The sequence below is a fragment of the Diadema antillarum genome, unplaced genomic scaffold (genome assembly GCF_040938485.1).
Source record: "Diadema antillarum isolate AM-2024a unplaced genomic scaffold, OU_Dant_1.0 scf00000211, whole genome shotgun sequence".
NCBI lineage: Eukaryota > Metazoa > Echinodermata > Echinoidea > Diadematoida > Diadematidae > Diadema > Diadema antillarum.
The window spans coordinates 1,978,373-1,995,451 of record NW_027271100.1 but is presented as its reverse complement, the minus strand read 5'-3'; the positions used below and the strand labels follow the sequence as shown (position 1 = coordinate 1,995,451).

Here is a 17,079-nt window from a genome sequence, read left to right as displayed (position 1 = left end):
TTGCCTTTGAAAATTTTAGTGAATATCTACAATAGTATGATTTTATCACATTTATCATATTGTAATATTGTATGGGGTAATTGTGCAACGTATTTAACGCAGAAACTTTTTAAACTCCAAAAACGTGCAATACGTACAATAACTAAAGCACATTATTTGGCACACACTAAAGAATTATTTCTAAAGTTGCAATTATTGGATATTTATAGTATTAATGAATTTCAGATTGCTTCTTTTATGTATTCCTTCACCAAAGAGTTATTACCTTATGCTTTTAATGATTATTTTATTTATAATTTTGATGTGAATATGTATGTTACTAGAAATTCCCATAAAATGTATATTCCTTTTTACAGATATAAATTCTCAAGAACAGTGATTTCATATAAAGGTCCTGTACTTTGGAATAATATGTTAGATAAGTTTAAACAATGTTCCACTTTAAGTGATTTTAAAAGGAAGTATAAATTTTATTTATTACAGAAAAAATAATATGCAATATATTATGAGGTATCTTTAAGTTTTATTGATTGCCTGTTGTTTGTTCATGTATTGTTTGTTATTGTTGTTGGAGCTCATTAGCTTGTTTGTATTTGTCTTTTGAGTTTAGTACATGTAAATCTTGTCATTACTTCTCTCTATCTTATTCTTGCCAATATTGTTCTTAACTGTCTTTCTTTTTGTCTCCTATATGTTCTATGATTTAAACACAATTTTTAAAATGCAAACTTATAAGATGCAGTCCATCAAGGGTTTGACCTTTGACAGGCCAATGGCCTTTTGTCATTCCCACACATCTGCTGCAGTTCTTACTGTTTTACTGTGTTTATACCTCACTGTAACTGTCCTTGTACTGTTTATGCCTTGTTTTGCGTATATTTCTGTGTTCTGTTCTGTACATTTTATACATACATGTATGTCTATCATTGTTTGTTTTTTGAAAGATGTGAAATAAATTGAATTGAATTGAATTGAATTGAATTGAATTGAATTTTAAGCATTTGACCTTGACCTTTTGACCTTGAGCATGTGCACCCAAAAGTTGATAGGCACAACTTCACCCCCTAATACACATACATGCCAAGTTTCATTAGTCTACCTCAAAAGGTTTTGATAGTTACCCTGTCCACAAAATTCATTACGGACGGACGGAAGGACGGACGGACGGACGGACGGACAACCCGAAAACATAATGCCTCCGGCACCACTTCGTGGCGGAGGCATAAAAAAACCAAAAACAAATGAAATAAAATAAAATGAAGTAAATGATGGTACATTACCAAAATAGGAATTAAATGAAAGATAATGAAAAATAAAGAATTTTATGAAGATTATGAAATGCCAGCAGTCTATGATACAGTATTATAAAACAGATACAGCACCAAGCCACAGAAACTAGAGCCTGGGACTTGATGGGTTAAAAGCTAAATTGAAACATGCAGAAAATATGAAAAGATTTACCTCTGTGGAATGTTGCTGGCAATGGTTGGCATTGTTCTAGGATCACAAATATAGACAAACAAACAAAACAAAGACTATGAAAAATGCAACACACACCCTGATGAAACCTCACCAAATGTACATCAGAGAACATGTAACTGTATGGATGATAAAGATTTTGTACATTGTGTAAATTGAATTAATTATGGCAATGTGAAATCTATCAAAGAATCTTTTTTTTCATGGAAATTCAATTATTAATGGCATATCCTAAGACATTTTCTGCTTGACAAGAGTAAACATTATCTCCTTTTCTATTTAATGCGGCTGTTTCCATAGACATTGAATTCTGGATAGGACTGTGACAAGACCTGTATTCCTAAAAATTATTTAAGATAAATGAAGATAGGAATACATTTGTGATAGTTTAGTGTTCTAAACATATCTTCAGTCGTAACCTTTCTACAAGGCATTTGTTTGAAATTTTCACCAAAGCACACTTTTTTGAAGGGGACAGATTTTGTAAGAATAAAACATATATACAGAAAAATGTTTCCTCTTATTTGCATATTCATAGGAGGCCTGCCGCAATTTTTAAAATTTGACATGAGGACTAAAGATTTTGTTTGTTGATAACTCTACAGACTCAAAACTTGGAAAACACACAGGATGGGAAAAACATGAAAAGGGCTATCTCAACTTAACTTAAAGGAGTATCTTAAAGATGTACAAACTTACCCACTAGTTTTCTACATCTCTCTTTATCTATTTGTCCAGAGCTGTTAGAAAGAAAGAGAAATAGTAGCACAGTGATGTGATGGAGAAGCTACATGCAACCATAATAGACATGTATCTCTGTAAACTTAACTTGCACAAGAGCCCTATGAACACAAAAATGACACAAGTAGAAGACAAAAATGACGCAAGTAGAACACTGAAATGCCTTCTTCTGTCCTGTTCTTTCCTTCTTCTTCTTCATCTTCGTTTTTAACTTTCACCTACAAATTACTTAAGAGAACCAGCAACCACAGAACATACCCTTGGCAGAGAACCAGAAGGATGTTGCCACAATTTTGGGAGGTATTGAGTTGTTGGTATCATGTTGTAGAGCTTGATCTCTTCTTTTCAGGGGAGTCAATTTTGACATATTTTCATCTTCTGTAACATGTTAAAAATCAAAACCACAAGGGTAAGATTTTACCTGATATTTGGAACAATGCTTATAAATCTACCCACTTGTGATTAAAGTGTATCTGTACACAGAAATTTATTTTTCTGATATAGGTTATGGCACTGGTAATATCCCTATGAAATATAAGAGTGCAACGTTACTCACATACAGAGATATAACAATATATAAAGAGACATAGAGCAATCTCTAAAATGCCAAAAATTACATACGCCTTGATCTAAGAGTAGTCTTCTGGCCTTATCGACTGCATTGGATTGCGTACATGTAGTTCGATAATTTTCTGTACGATCAATGTACTACAATAGTCTCAAAACACGCAAACGCACGCAAATGTCCACGCCACGTACACAGCTGGGTTGGTGCTACCGCCAGGCCACTGACCAGGCAGCCACGGCAGCCTCTGCTCATGCGGATGCATTCATGGCTCGATGAGGCGATAGACAGTATTCGATATAGCTGTGTGCAGACGGAGGCGAATGAAGGAAACGTGCACACACCGATGGTCGACGCGCGGCTATTATTTTCAGATCTGGCTACTATTGCAGCATGCACTAGTGCGTGCTGCTTTATTAGGTGATACGCTATCAGCGTATCACCTATTGTGATTGTCAAAATTTCTCTTTTTAGGTGATACGCTATCAGCGTATCACCTATTGTGATTGTCAAAATTTCTCTTTTTTTTATTCTTCTTTCTTTCTGCCACATTTTGTGTCGTCAATATCTCAACAATGACATTACGGAATAACATGACATTTTCAGTCAACATGTCTCATGACAAAATCTAGCCACAATAAGGTTTTCATGACAGTAACATATCTATGACGTCATCTAGGCGCCATTTTGTGATTTTCGGACCTTGTCACATGATCGATCATAACTTCATAACTGGATATCATTTCTGTATCATTTTCGGTGGACATAAAGTTCAGGTCACGCTCTATCTTACTTTTTAACGCTAGTTACCCAGGTCTTCATTACGCGCGCGTTTGCGCACGTCAAAATTTTAAAAGGCTCAAAACGACTTCCCAATGGGAAATCTCGAAGTTTCAGACAATTTTAAGCGTTTCAAACATTTTCTCGCGTGCGCGTCCGTCCGCGCAATTTCGCGCGCAGAGGGCGTAAGCAACATGAAAATGCATTTTTTTTTTACTGATTTGGATTCCTGATACTTGAGTAACAATATCCACTGATTTCCGATCGATGTTGACCTATAACAAAGAAATGCACTGGCGTCAAAGTTGAAATTCCGCGCGCGCGTCTTTCTGCAAATATAGTGAAAAAACATGTCTTTGTTTATTTCGGCATAGCTCTTTAAATCGTCCATTGACCCTATATTTCTATTGCATATTACAAAAGCATATGAATTGGAAATAACGTTTCAAGTACCAATATTGCCAGGAAAACTCATGACGTCATCATATCATCATCTGAAATCAAAAAAGTGGAATTAATTTTTTTGAGGTACTGTTTCTGTCATTCATTTACTCGTATCTCTGTTGTTTAAGCTCAATATTATCCCAAATTCAGATATGTTGTACTTTGAACATTTGCCTTTTAAGTCCATATCATGCTTTTGATATTTGATGACGTCATCATACCTTAAATTGTGATTAAAGGTAAAGTTGCAAAATCGGACAAGTTTACGTGTATTGTCTATGGGAGGTGAGTTTTTTTTAAACCATGCATTGACTTAACAACGTTTAAGCACCTTTATCTCAGCTGATTTTGTTTCATTTCCTCTGAAACTTAAGTATGTTGTAGCTGTGACAATAAGCTGCAGTAATCATGCATTTTATTCTTTGAAATCTCCTCATGAGGTTGACAATTTTGCAATTTAAAACTGAAAATGAGAATGGAATGTGGACGAAACGATTCCTGATTCATCTTTCACGTACATAAATCTACGTTCCTCTAATTTTCTCGTCGAGACGTATGGCCGAGTGGTTAGAGGCGTCGTCTCAGAAACGTGAGGTTGCACACGTACGGGTTCGAACCTCACAAGAGCACGAAAGAAAATAATTATTTTTTTAATTTGTTTTTTCTTCAATGGAGTACTACACCTTCGTCCATGTAGAAATCACGTTCGCATGTAAACACAACTATACGCACACACTCACATAGTATCCCTTTGTTTTGCGTTGGAGACTGCATTACTTCGACTGCTGCAAAATTTTGCAGGCTGGGCTTTTCAAACTGATTTAAAATATTGTAATAACATGAAATTTGTTCATATCAATTCAGTAACACAATGTAGTCGTGGTTACTTTGTGCTGATTTATACATGGAACAAGCTATACATTGTAAAAAAGGTATTTGAATTGTTCCTTTAAGTCAGTCTTCTGTATTGATGATTATTTGTCAATTAGTGGTTTTTTGTGGAGTTTCAGATAGTGATAAAAAGTATAGATGATAAGTACAGCGATAATTCCTACAGTTAGTTCAAAGTTGTGTTACAGAGGTTTGATACATACATTTAGCATTGTGTGTGTGTGTGTACGTGTGTATACAGGTTGGCCATATGACACATTCTAGACAATTAATCTTAATTAATTAGCAAACGTGATCAGCTATGGAACTGAATATGGTACTAATGTATGATGTTAATGATTCTAATTAAACTGTGACGAGTTTAAAGGGATAGCTTAACTGTGTGTAAAAATAAAGCAATTATAAGGAAATTTTAGGGGAATTTGATAACCATGCCTATAATAATTTCATAAAGGTACTAATAGCTGCCTCATGTTCAGGCGATCGATCGTCATATCAATAGCAAACTGACAACATACGATGAATATGTTATACATTGAACAACTTTCAAGTCCATATCGTTATTTTCTAATTTGATGAGGTCATCATGCTAGAAGGTATGGTTAAAGGCGAGATATCGAAATCAGCGAAGATTGTATGTTATGTCTATGAAAGGGGATTTTTGTTTTTTATCCATGCATTGACTCGATAACGCTCGAGCACCTTTACCTCACTTGATTTTGATTTCCTCTGAAACTTAAGTATGTTGAAGCTGAGACAATAAGCTGCAGTAATCATACATTTTATTATTTTTTTTTTATCTTCTCACCAGGTTGAGTATTTTGCAGCATAAAACTGAAAATGAGAATGGAAGATGGACGAAACGATTCCTGAGTCATCTTTCACATATAAGTTTACGTTCCTCATATTTTCTCGTCGAGACGTATGACTGAGAGGTTAAAGGCGACGTCTCAGAGACGTAAGGTTGCACACGTGCGTGATTAAAGGCAAGGTATCAAAAACCAGCCGATTATAGGTTTTATGTCTGCGGGACGTATTTTTCCCAAGTTGCCAGAAATGGCATAGCGACCTCAGTCGTTACAAGGCCGCTTTTCCGTCTAGCAATGCAATAGATGTTCACACGGCCACGTTTAATAGTTGAGTGGGCATTGACTTTCCCCCTGTTATTAGGTGATACGCTTTTAGCGTATCACCTATTGTGTTTGTCAAAATCTTCCTTTCTTTCTTTTTATTCTTCTTTCTTTCTGGCACATTTTGTGTCGTGAATATCTCAACATTGACATGACGGAATAACATGACATTTTCAGTCAACATGTCTCATGACAATATCTAGCCACAATAAGGTTTTCATGACAGTAACATATCTATGACGTCATCTAGGCGCCATTTTGTGATTTTCGGACCATGTTACATGATCGATCATAACTTCATAACTAAAGGTCATTTCTGTATCATTTTCGTTGGACGTAAAGTTCAGGTCACGTTCTATCTTACATTTTAATGCTAATTACCTAGGACATCATTACGCGCGCATTAGCGCGCGTCAAAGTTTTTAAATGCTTAAAACGACTTCCCAATGGGAAATCTCGAAGTTTCAGACAATTTTAAGCGTTCCGCGCGTTCGCGTCCGTCCGCGCATTTCCGCGCGCAGTGCGCGTAAGCAACATGAAAATGCACATTTTTTGACAGATTTGGATTCCTGATACATTAAGTAACAATATCCATTGATTTCCGATCAATTTCGACCTATAACAAAGGAATGCGCTGGCGTCAAAGTTGAAATTTCGTGTGCGCGTCTATGTGGAAATATAGCGAAAAACATGTCTTTGTTTATTTCGCCATAGCTCTTTAAAACGTCAGGTGACCCTATATTTTTATTGCATATTACAAAAGCATATGAATTGAAAATAACGTTTCAAGTATCAATATTTCCCTAAATAAATTATGACGTCATCATATCATCATCTGAAATCAAAAAAGTGGAATTAATTTTTTGAGGTACTGTTTCTGACATTCATTTGCTCGTATCTCTGTTGTTTAAGCTCAATATTATCCCAAATTCAGATATGTTGTACTTTGAACATTTGCCTTTTAAGTCCAAGTCATGGTTTTGAAATTTGATGACGTCATAATACCTTAAATTGTGATTAAAGGTAAAGATGCAAAATCGGACAAGTTTACGTGTTATGTCTATGGGAGGTGATTTTTTTAAAACCATGCATTGACTTGACAACGTTTAAGCACCTTTATCTCAGCTGATTTTGCTTCATTTCCTCTGAAACTTAAGTATGTTGTAGCTGAGACAATAAGCTTCAGTAATCATGCATTTTATTTTTTGAAATCTCATCATCAGGTTGACAATTTTGCAGTTTAAAACTGAAAATGAGAATGGAATGTGGACATAACGATTCCCGATTCATCTTTCACATACATAAGTTTACGTTCCTCATATTTTCTCGCCGAGACGTATGGCCGAGTGGTTAAAGGCGACGTCTCAGAGACGTGAGGTTGCGGGTTCGAACCCCACAAGATCACGAAACAAAATACTTAGCTATTTTACTTTTTTTCTTCAATTTTGTATTACATATTCGTCCATGTAGAAATCACGTTTGTATATAAACGCACCTATACACACACACAGACACACACCATATCCCTCTTTTTTGTGTTGGAGACCACATTGCTTCGACTGCTGCAAAATTTTGCAGGCTGACTTTGTCAAACCGATCATAGTATGTAATGACGACGACGGAGGTGTTGTACTTTGAACAATTGTCTTTCAAGACCATGAGTCATTGTTTTGTACTTTGATGACGTCATCACACTGAAAATTGTGATTAAAGGCAAGGTATCAAAACCAGCCGATTATAGGCTTTATGTCTACGGCGCGTATTTTTCCCAAGTTGCAAGAAATGGCATAGCGACATCAGTCGTTACAAGGCCGCATTTCCGTCTAGCAATGCAATACATGTTCACGGGGCCACGATTGTTGAGTGGGCATTGACTTTTTCCCCCTGTAATATCTATACATTTCTTTTTTGCCTTACCATTTCCGGGGATGTCCCGTGGCCGAGTGGTTAGAGAAACGGTTTTGCATGCACGCTCAATATAACTTCAAGGTGCCTATATCACATTCTTTTCTTTGTCGATCACAGATGATCGACACCTGATGACCCCAAGCGTATCACCTAACTCGTCAGCGTGACGAGTTTCATATCTCGTTTTTTATTCTTCTTTCTTTCTGCCACATTTTGTGTCGTCAATATCTCAACAATGACATTACGGAATAACATGACATTTTCAGTCAACATGTCTCATAACAATATCTAGCCACAATAAGGTTTTCATGACAGTAACATATCTATGACGTCATCTAGGCGCCATTTTGTGATTTTCGGACCTTGTCACATGATCGATCATAACTTCATAACTAGATATCATTTCTGTTGCGTTTCTGGTGCGTTTGCGCACGTCAAAATTTTAAAAGGCTCAAAACGACTTCCCAATGGGAAATCTCGAAGTTTCAGACAATTTTAAGCGTTTCAAACATTTTCTCGCGTGCGCGTCCGTCCGCGCAATTTCGCGTGCAGAGGGCGTAACTAACATGAAAATGCAATTTTTTTGACCGATTTGGATTTCTGATACTTTGAGTAACAATATTCATTGATTTCCGATCGATTTTGACCTATAACAAAGGAATGCACTGGCGTCAAAGTTGAAATTCCGCGCGCGCGTCTTTCTGCAAATATAGTGAAAAAACATGTCTTTGTTTATTTCGCCATAGCTCTTTAAATCGTCCATTGACCCTATATTTCTCTTGCATATTACAAAAGCATATGAATTGGAAATAACGTTTCAAGTACCGATATTGCCAGGAAAACTCATGACGTCATCATATCATCATCTGAAATCAAAAAAGTGGAATTAATTTTTTTGAGGTACTGTTTCTGACATTCATTTGCTCGTATCTCTATTGTTTAAGCTTAATATTACCCCAAATTCAGATATGTTTTGCTTTGAACATTTGCCTTTCAAGTCCATGTCATGGTTTTAAAATTTGATGACGTCATCATACTTTAAATTGTGATTAAAAGTAAAGACACAAAATCGGACAAGTTTACGTGTTATGTCTATGGGAGGTGATATTTTTAAAAACCATGCATTGACTTGACAACGTTTAAGCACCTTTATCTCAGCTGATTTTGCTCCATTTCCTCTGAAACTTAAGTATGTTGTAGCTCAGACAATAAGCTGCAGTCATCATGTATTTTATATTTTCAAATCTCCTCATTAGGTCGACAATTTTGTAGTTAAAAACTGAAAATGAGAATGCAATCTGTACGGAACAATTCCCGATTGTTCTTTGCAACTGGATATTGGTCGAATCCACGCGGCCACTTGTGGGAAGTTGAATAGCGCCATCACAAGTCAACGCTATAACGACAGTGTTATTATACATTTAAGTTTCTCATTCGATCTTCAGGACAGCCGTATGGCGTAATCGCTTAGCGCGCTGGGTGTTCATAACGCCATACCGGAAGGAGAGAAGTTCGACTCCCGCAGGACTTTTCCCGTTCTTTCTTTTTCTTTTTTTTTTCGGCAGTTCAGCTTTACTCCGATGTCATTTATCATATTATTTTATCAAGTGTACGTAACCCGTGAACACGGCTGCTCTATTTCCCTTGTTTTGTATTGGAGTTTGGAGATTGGGTTTGCTTCATTAATTTTGTCACACTTAATGTTGTAAATTGCCCCTTGTTACAGTGTCCCGCTTGCCACCTTTCGTTTGCTCTTTCCTTTTCTCTTCATTGGTTATTGTTATACTGTAACAGGATAGGTAGGAACATGTACGTTTAAATAACTTGCAGGAATGGGAGCTAAATTGATTAAATTAATTCTAGGCCAGGTGTATGGCGTCTCGCTCATCTCTTTGAAATTCCAGATTGTTATTGTTTGACCTAATAACAGAGTTGTAGACAGGTTTTATGTTACTATAGAGGTATCTTGTGCCACATGAGTGGAAGGCATCACTGTTTAGTGGTAGTAATGAACTTTTTCATGTTGTATATGGTATAAAGATATAAATTTCACATCCAATCTTCGGGACAGCCGTGTGGCTTTAGAGTCACTTGGCGCGCTGCATGGTCATTACACACCACCTTAGGACGAGATGTTTGAGACCCGCAGGACGCTATTATTTTTTTTCTCTCTCTTTCTTTGTTTTTCTTTTGGCAGTTCAGCTTCATTCCGATGTCATTACCCCACGACACACAGTCACTCAAGTTCCCCCCTTTTTTTTGTCGGAGGCTGGAGGTTGGATTTGCTTCATTTATCATACGTAATGTTGTAAATTGCCCTTGGTATACAGTGCCCCGCTTGCCACCTTTCGTTTTCTCTTTCCTTTTCTCTACGTTTGTTCCTGTTACACTGCACAAGACAGGTCGGAAAATAATTTACATAACACAACCGGAGCAGGAATGGCAACTGAATAAATTAATTCTAGGCCAGGTGTATGGCGTCTCGCTCGTCTCTTTCAAATTCAAGTTGTTATTGTTTGACCCAATAACGGAATTGTAGACAGGTTTTATGTTGCTATAGAGGTATCTTGTGCCACATGATTAGAAGGCATCACTGTTTAGTAGTAGTAATGAACTTTTCATGTCCCTCCTTGTCAATTATAGTGTGTTCAAAGGGGTTGTGTGTCTATCTGCCAAAGAAAAGGAAAACCTTATTTTCGTCATGGCTATTTCTCTATACGTAACCGTAGGTGATGAGTATTGTTGGTATCTGAGCAGTGAATAGCACAGCATCAGGCTAAAATCCCCCTTAGTTATACGCGCTAAGCGTTCAATTTGATATATCTTTATTTATGTAGTCAATCACTGCTAATGGAGTTACAGAATTATGTTATGACACCTTTCACTGAAAGTTTGAAGATGTGTCGGTCACGGGTGATCGTCATGATTCGTCTTTCACGTAGAAGCTTCCGTTCCACACTCTTAGTTCGAGAAGACTTACCATCATACTTCAAATTGTGATTAAAGGTAAAGACTCAAAATCAGACAAGTTGACGTGTTATGTCTATGGGAGGTGATTTTTTTTTAAACCATGCATTGACTTGACAACGTTTAAGCACCTTTATTTCAGCTGATTTTGCTCCATTTCCTCTCAAACTTAAGTATGTGGTAGCTCAGACAATAAGCTGCAGTAATCATGCATTTTATTTTTTCAAATCTCCTCATCAGGTTGATAATTTTGCAGCTAAAAACTGAAAATGAGAATGGAATGTGGACCAAACGATTCCTGAATCATCTTTCACATTATAAGCTTACGTTCCTCAAATTTTCTCGTCAAGACGTACATGGCCGAGAGGATAAAGGCGACGTCACAAGAGACGTGATGTTGCACACGTACGGGTTCGAACCCCAAAGGAGCACGAAACAAAATACTTATATCTTTTGCTTTTTCTCTTTTATGGAGTATTCACCTTCGTCCATGTAGAAATCACGTTTTCATGTAAACGTACACACACACACACAGACACACACAATATCCCTTTGTTTTGTGTTGGAGACCACATTGCTTTGACAGGCAACTTGGACTTGAAATTACAAATGTTAAAGTGAAGATGACTCTTAAAATACCGCATGGCCATGTTTGATTTTTTTTTTTTTTACAATATAAAGACCTATTGGTAAATATTCATTCACATATCCTTTCCAATCAACTTACTTGAACACGCCGACACCACACGAAATTTTCAATTAGTTGCATGACAGAAACAATTTCATCTGAATTATGTAGGACTGTATAAAGAATTGGACTTCACGAATATTTCTCAATATTACTTCAAGTCGCTACTTAACATTATTTTCGTTGTCGATCACTGAAAATGAGAATGGAATCTGGTTGAAACGATTCCCGATTTATCTTTGTAACTGTATATTGATCGAATCCACGCGGCCACTCGTGGGAAGTTGAATAGCGCTATCAGTCACTTGACGTATATAGCCAAAAAACTGAATATCAATGTAAATTTGTGTTGTGTATAGCATACATAGATAGATTTAAGTTTCGCACAAGATCATCGGATCTTCCGTGTGGCAGAATCGCTTAGCACGCTGTGTGTTTATAATGCCCGACCGGAAGGAGAGAAGTTAATCGAGTCCCGCAGGACTTTTCCCTTTTATTTCTTTTTTTCTTTTTTTTTCTGCAGTTCAGCTTCACTCTTACGTCATGAACACAGCTACTCTATTTCCCTTGTTTTGCATTGGAGTTTGGAGGTTGGGTTTGCTTCATTAATTTTGTCACATGTAATGTTGTAAATTGCCCCTTGACACAGTACCCCGCTTGCCACCATTCGTTTTCTCTTTCCTTTTCTCTTCATTTGTTCTTGTTATACTGTAGCAGGATATTTAGGAACGTGTACGTTTACATAACTAACATGAATGGGAACTGAATTAATTAACTCTAGTCTAGGTGCATGGCGTCTCGCTTATCTCTTTGGAATTCCAGGTTGTTATTGTTTGACCAAATAACGAAGTTAAAGACAGGCAGGGAAGGAAGTGACTTGATATTGCTTCATAATGAGGAATTTCGGGCAACACCTTTCCAAGTGTAGTGATTATGACGGGGTTCTCTGTCGTTTATTTTCGTCATGGCTGTTTCACTAGTTAGCCATAGGTGATATATGTTGCTGGCATCTTGGAGAATAGAACAGATCAGTACCAAACTGGAATAGCCCTATAAGCAATGTGGTAAGCATTCAATTTTTTGCATTATCTTTCTTCTTTAAAGTCAATCACTACTGATCGAAATACACACTATAATATGACACGTTCCACTGGTAGTTTAGGAAAAGGGAGTTAATACACGATGCAATGATAAATGTGCTACCATTGATTTTAGAGACGTGATTGTGGTGTGGTACTGGTGATGGTAAGGGAACCATAGATTGCTTTTAAAGTAATGAGACAATCATTGGACCTTTGCATCAACACCGTATTCCCATCTAGAATATAATGCGGCGTGCGGCGTTTTTTAAAATCCTGACGTGGACATTTTCTTTTTCTTGTTTTTAATTTACGAATGTTATATCTAAATTTGTTTCTTTCCCCTAACATTTTTTTTTTGTTGAATATAAAGTTGGACGTTCCTTGACCGAGTCGAAGAGCAGCGATTTAGTTACAGTTTCAATGCATCTTGTTTACCATCTTCTCTGACATTAAATTGATGGTTTTTATATTTGACATTGTCTGTCTATTTGCCTGCATGTTTATGCTCATAAAACACTGCTAAACAACTAATACCTTTGCTTCACTTGTCACACGCAATGATATGGATTGCAGTTGTGCATGCAGTTTTACTTCTGCCACCTCTCGTTTTTCTCTCCCCTTTTCCCTCACTTTGGTTTTGTTATACTGCAGATGGGAATGATTACACTAACATAACCCAACTTGAAGTAGGAATGAGAACTGAATAAATTAACTCTAGGCCAGGTGAATATAGCGTCTCACTCATCTCTTTGAAATTTCAAGTTGTCATTGTTCGACCAACGGAGTTGAAGACAGGCTTTATGTTGCTATAGAGGTATCTCGCGCCACATGAATGGAATGCATACGCTGTTTAGTATTAGTAATGAATTTTTTCATGTCCATCCCTGCCAATAAAAGTGAAGTGTGTTTGACGGGGTTCTGTGTCATTCTGCCTATGAGAAAGGAAAGTTTTATTTTCGCCATGGTTGTTTCTCTATGCGTGGCCGTGGGTGATGGGTGTTGTTGGCATCTGGGCAGTAAAGAACCGAGTATCATGCTATAATACCCCCCCCCCCCTTAGGTTCTAAGCGTTCAATACGGTGATATATCTCTCTTCTTTATCATGTCAATCACTGCTGATGGAATTACAGAGTTATGTTATGACACGTTTCACTCAAAGCTTAAAAAACAAAGTTTATGCAAGATACAAGCAATGGTGCATGAGTCCTATAGGCCATTGATTTTAGATGAGAAATTATGATATGCCTATAGTAGGGGTGTCATTGATTAGGAATTATTAATGACACGATTAAGCAATCCTTCCACTTCTAACTCTCCCCTTTGAATGTGTGTCGATCACGTGAGATCGTCATAAATTATCATTCACGTATATGCTTTCGTTCAAAGTGTACTCTTAGTTGGAGGAGACCTATAGTTACATGGTTAAAGGCGATGTCTCTTTCGCTGGAGCCGTACGTTTGGCCCGTTTTTCTTTTGCCCTTTTCTCTTTAATTGAGGTATCACTTTCGTCCAGGATAAATCACATTCTCATGTAAACAGACTCACTTGCTCTGTATCCCTTGTTTTGTATCGGAGGCTTCATTGGTTTTACTGCTGATAAATCTCACAGGCTTGTATATAGCTGTAAGAGCTCTCTGAACTGATCATTATGATAGCAAGATTAGAGGGAGTCATATTGGTTATGTAAATAATGGTCAAAGGTCATGTTTTAAAAGGCCACTGTTAAAGCCAGGATGGTTATAAACACTTAATTGTCATGTTTTATTTGTACGTGCCGAGGATCCCTTGGACCCCGTTTACAGTGTGAGGCTCGGCCGCGCCGAGCCCACCTTCATTTCGGTGTAAACGCGCAAAAGGCCAAATGCGGGGCCAAATTTGGCCTCGCATTAGGCCACGCTCTGGAGGTGGTCTCGGCCGCGGCCGAGCCGCGGTCGCGCCCGGCCTTTTTCTCAGTGTAAACGCAAACTGGGCTAAATGCGCGGCCAATTCTAGTCTGGCTTCCAAACCCTCGCCTGTACTATTTCGCTATTCAGGATATTAACCACTGCAACGTCGAAAACTAGTATAGTTGAAGGTGGTTTTGTCCTGCAAAGGATTTTCTCCTTCGGCAAAAGCCTTTGCCCGAACGGCGACTTCGTCGCCACGGAATTCAGTTGGCAAAGGATCTGAAAACCAGACAATACCAAATTGCGTTTGTTTACAAGTAGAGCGCCACTACGACAAAATAATGAAAGGTTTGAATCAAAAGCGCGGTCGAGTCCGGCAGTGTAAACGGACTAAATTGCGGGGCTCGGCCTCGCAATTGAGGTTGGCCGCGGCCGCGGCTCCGCCCAGCCCCGCACCGTTAACGGGGTCTAAGTTTATGCACTGTACGTACTCAAAAAGTCCGTAAATCAACTTAGTCGCACACGCACAGAATTTCCACCTAGTTTGTGTGACAGAAAAACAAATGTGATCTGAATAATGTAGGCCCAAAAAAGTTCAACTAAGTATCTCATTATAACTTCCAGGTGCTATATTGCATTCTTTTCTTTGTCGATCACGGATAACCGATATCTGATGACCCCAAGCGTATCACCTAACTCGTCTTTAAAGTGACGAGTTTCATGTCTCGTTAAAATTAATATTTCACAGTTTGGGACATTTTTTGTGATGAGATAGAATTTTCTCTAGAGTTCTAATGACATGCTCTCACACCTCTCAAATTCAAATTTTAGGGGAGAGCCTCCCTTTAAGTAAACATTTTATTCAATGAAAATTGATTGTTTCATTTTTATCTGTAGTTTAATGCTCAAATCTTAGAATAGGATAGCACCATTCTGGTTCTCATCTGACAATATCTTCTCACCTTGTTAGGACACCAAAGACAAAGCCATCAGCTCCTCGGGCCTTCAGCTCCACCATGTCTTGCATCATCACCTCAAACTCTAGATCAGAGTAGATGAAATCCCCTCCACGTGGTCTGATGAGGACAAAGACAGGAAGACCAGGGCATGTTCTTTTGATCACCTGCAGGACACCTTCAAAGATAAATGTCATCCAGAGGTCATGAAAATTACTAGACAAAACATGATGACATTATAAGAAACGCTAAACTACACTCTGATCATTTCTTAATACAATATCTGAAAACATAAGATACCAGAAAAAAGTGATACTAGCAGCCTACCAATACCACAAAAGTGTGAGAAGGCAATACTGCAATTCCAATATTTGATACCAACTCATATATTATATATATATATATATATATATATATATATAAACAATATCAGTGCTGATTTATTTCATTTGCCCTGAAAAAGTTTCATTTATAGTATTATCTTCATCAACAAATGTTTGCGTATTCTTGTGTCGTTGTGACAACTTTTATTGTAACACTGTAATGTATTTCCTTGTATTCACAATATGTGCCTATGGGCAGGTAGCAACTTAGGAATACATATTCATATACTTTTATGATCTACAAAGAAACAAGGAAAAGTAGAAATTACGCGGTGCGTAAAATGTGTCCCCGCCGGAAGTAGCATTTAGTAGCAAAATGTACAATATCGGTAAAAAATCAAGGTCAAAGGTCAAAGAAGTCAAAGGTCAAAATTCTGTGTAGAAGTTTTGAAGCCCTCACCTAGTGCCATCACAAAAAGCAAACGGAATCGAAATCGGGAGAAGTCAAAGGTCAAAATTCTGTGTAGAAGTTTTGAAGCCCTCACCTAGTGCCATCACAAAAAGCAAACGGAATCGAAATCGGGTTAGAAATGACAAAGGAGTAGCATTTTCTAGCCAATGTACAATATAGGTCAAAAATCAAGGTCAAAGGTCAAAGAAGTCAAAGGTCAAAATTCTGTGTAGAAGTTTTGAAGCCCTCACCTAGTGCCATCACATAAAGAAAATGGAATCGAAATCGGGTTAGAAATGGCAAAGGAGGAGCATTTTGTAGCCAATGTACAATATAGGTCAAAAATCAAGGTCAAAGGTCAAAGAAGTCAAGGGTCAAAATTCTGTGTAGAAGTTTTGAAGCCCTCACCTACAGACTGTAGTGCCATCACATAAAGCAAACGGAAATGAAATTGGGTTAGAAATGGCAAAGGAGTAGCATTTTGTAGCAAAATGTACAATGCAGGTCAAAAATCAAGGTCAAAGGTCAAAGAAGTCAAAGGTCAAAATTCTGTGTAGAAGTTTTGAAGCCCTCACCTAGTGCCATCACATAAAGCAAACGGAATCGAAATCGGGTTAGAAATGGCGAAGGAGTAGCATTTTGTAGCCAATGTACAATATAGGTCAAAAATCAAGGTCAAAGGTCAAAGAAGTCAAAGGTCAAAATTCTGTGTAAAAGTTTTGAAGCCCTCACCTAGTGCCATCACATAAAGCAAACGGAATCGAAATCGGGTTAGAAATGGCGAAGGA

At 37.6% G+C, this 17,079-nt stretch overlaps 1 protein-coding gene across 1 annotated transcript in view; it reads right to left on the bottom strand.

Annotated features, from left to right (window-relative positions):
- LOC139724344 (copper homeostasis protein cutC homolog) overlaps positions 1 to 17,079 on the bottom strand; it is a 30,918-nt gene that overhangs the window by 8,749 nt on the left and 5,090 nt on the right. Inside the window, exons 5-7 of the mRNA XM_071635494.1 lie at positions 15,524 to 15,695; positions 2,179 to 2,219; positions 1,462 to 1,497 (exon numbers count right to left, since the gene is read on the bottom strand). Of these exons, the coding sequence (XP_071491595.1) occupies positions 1,462 to 1,497; positions 2,179 to 2,219; positions 15,524 to 15,695 (249 nt within the window). The remainder of the gene's footprint in view (positions 1 to 1,461; positions 1,498 to 2,178; positions 2,220 to 15,523; positions 15,696 to 17,079) is intronic.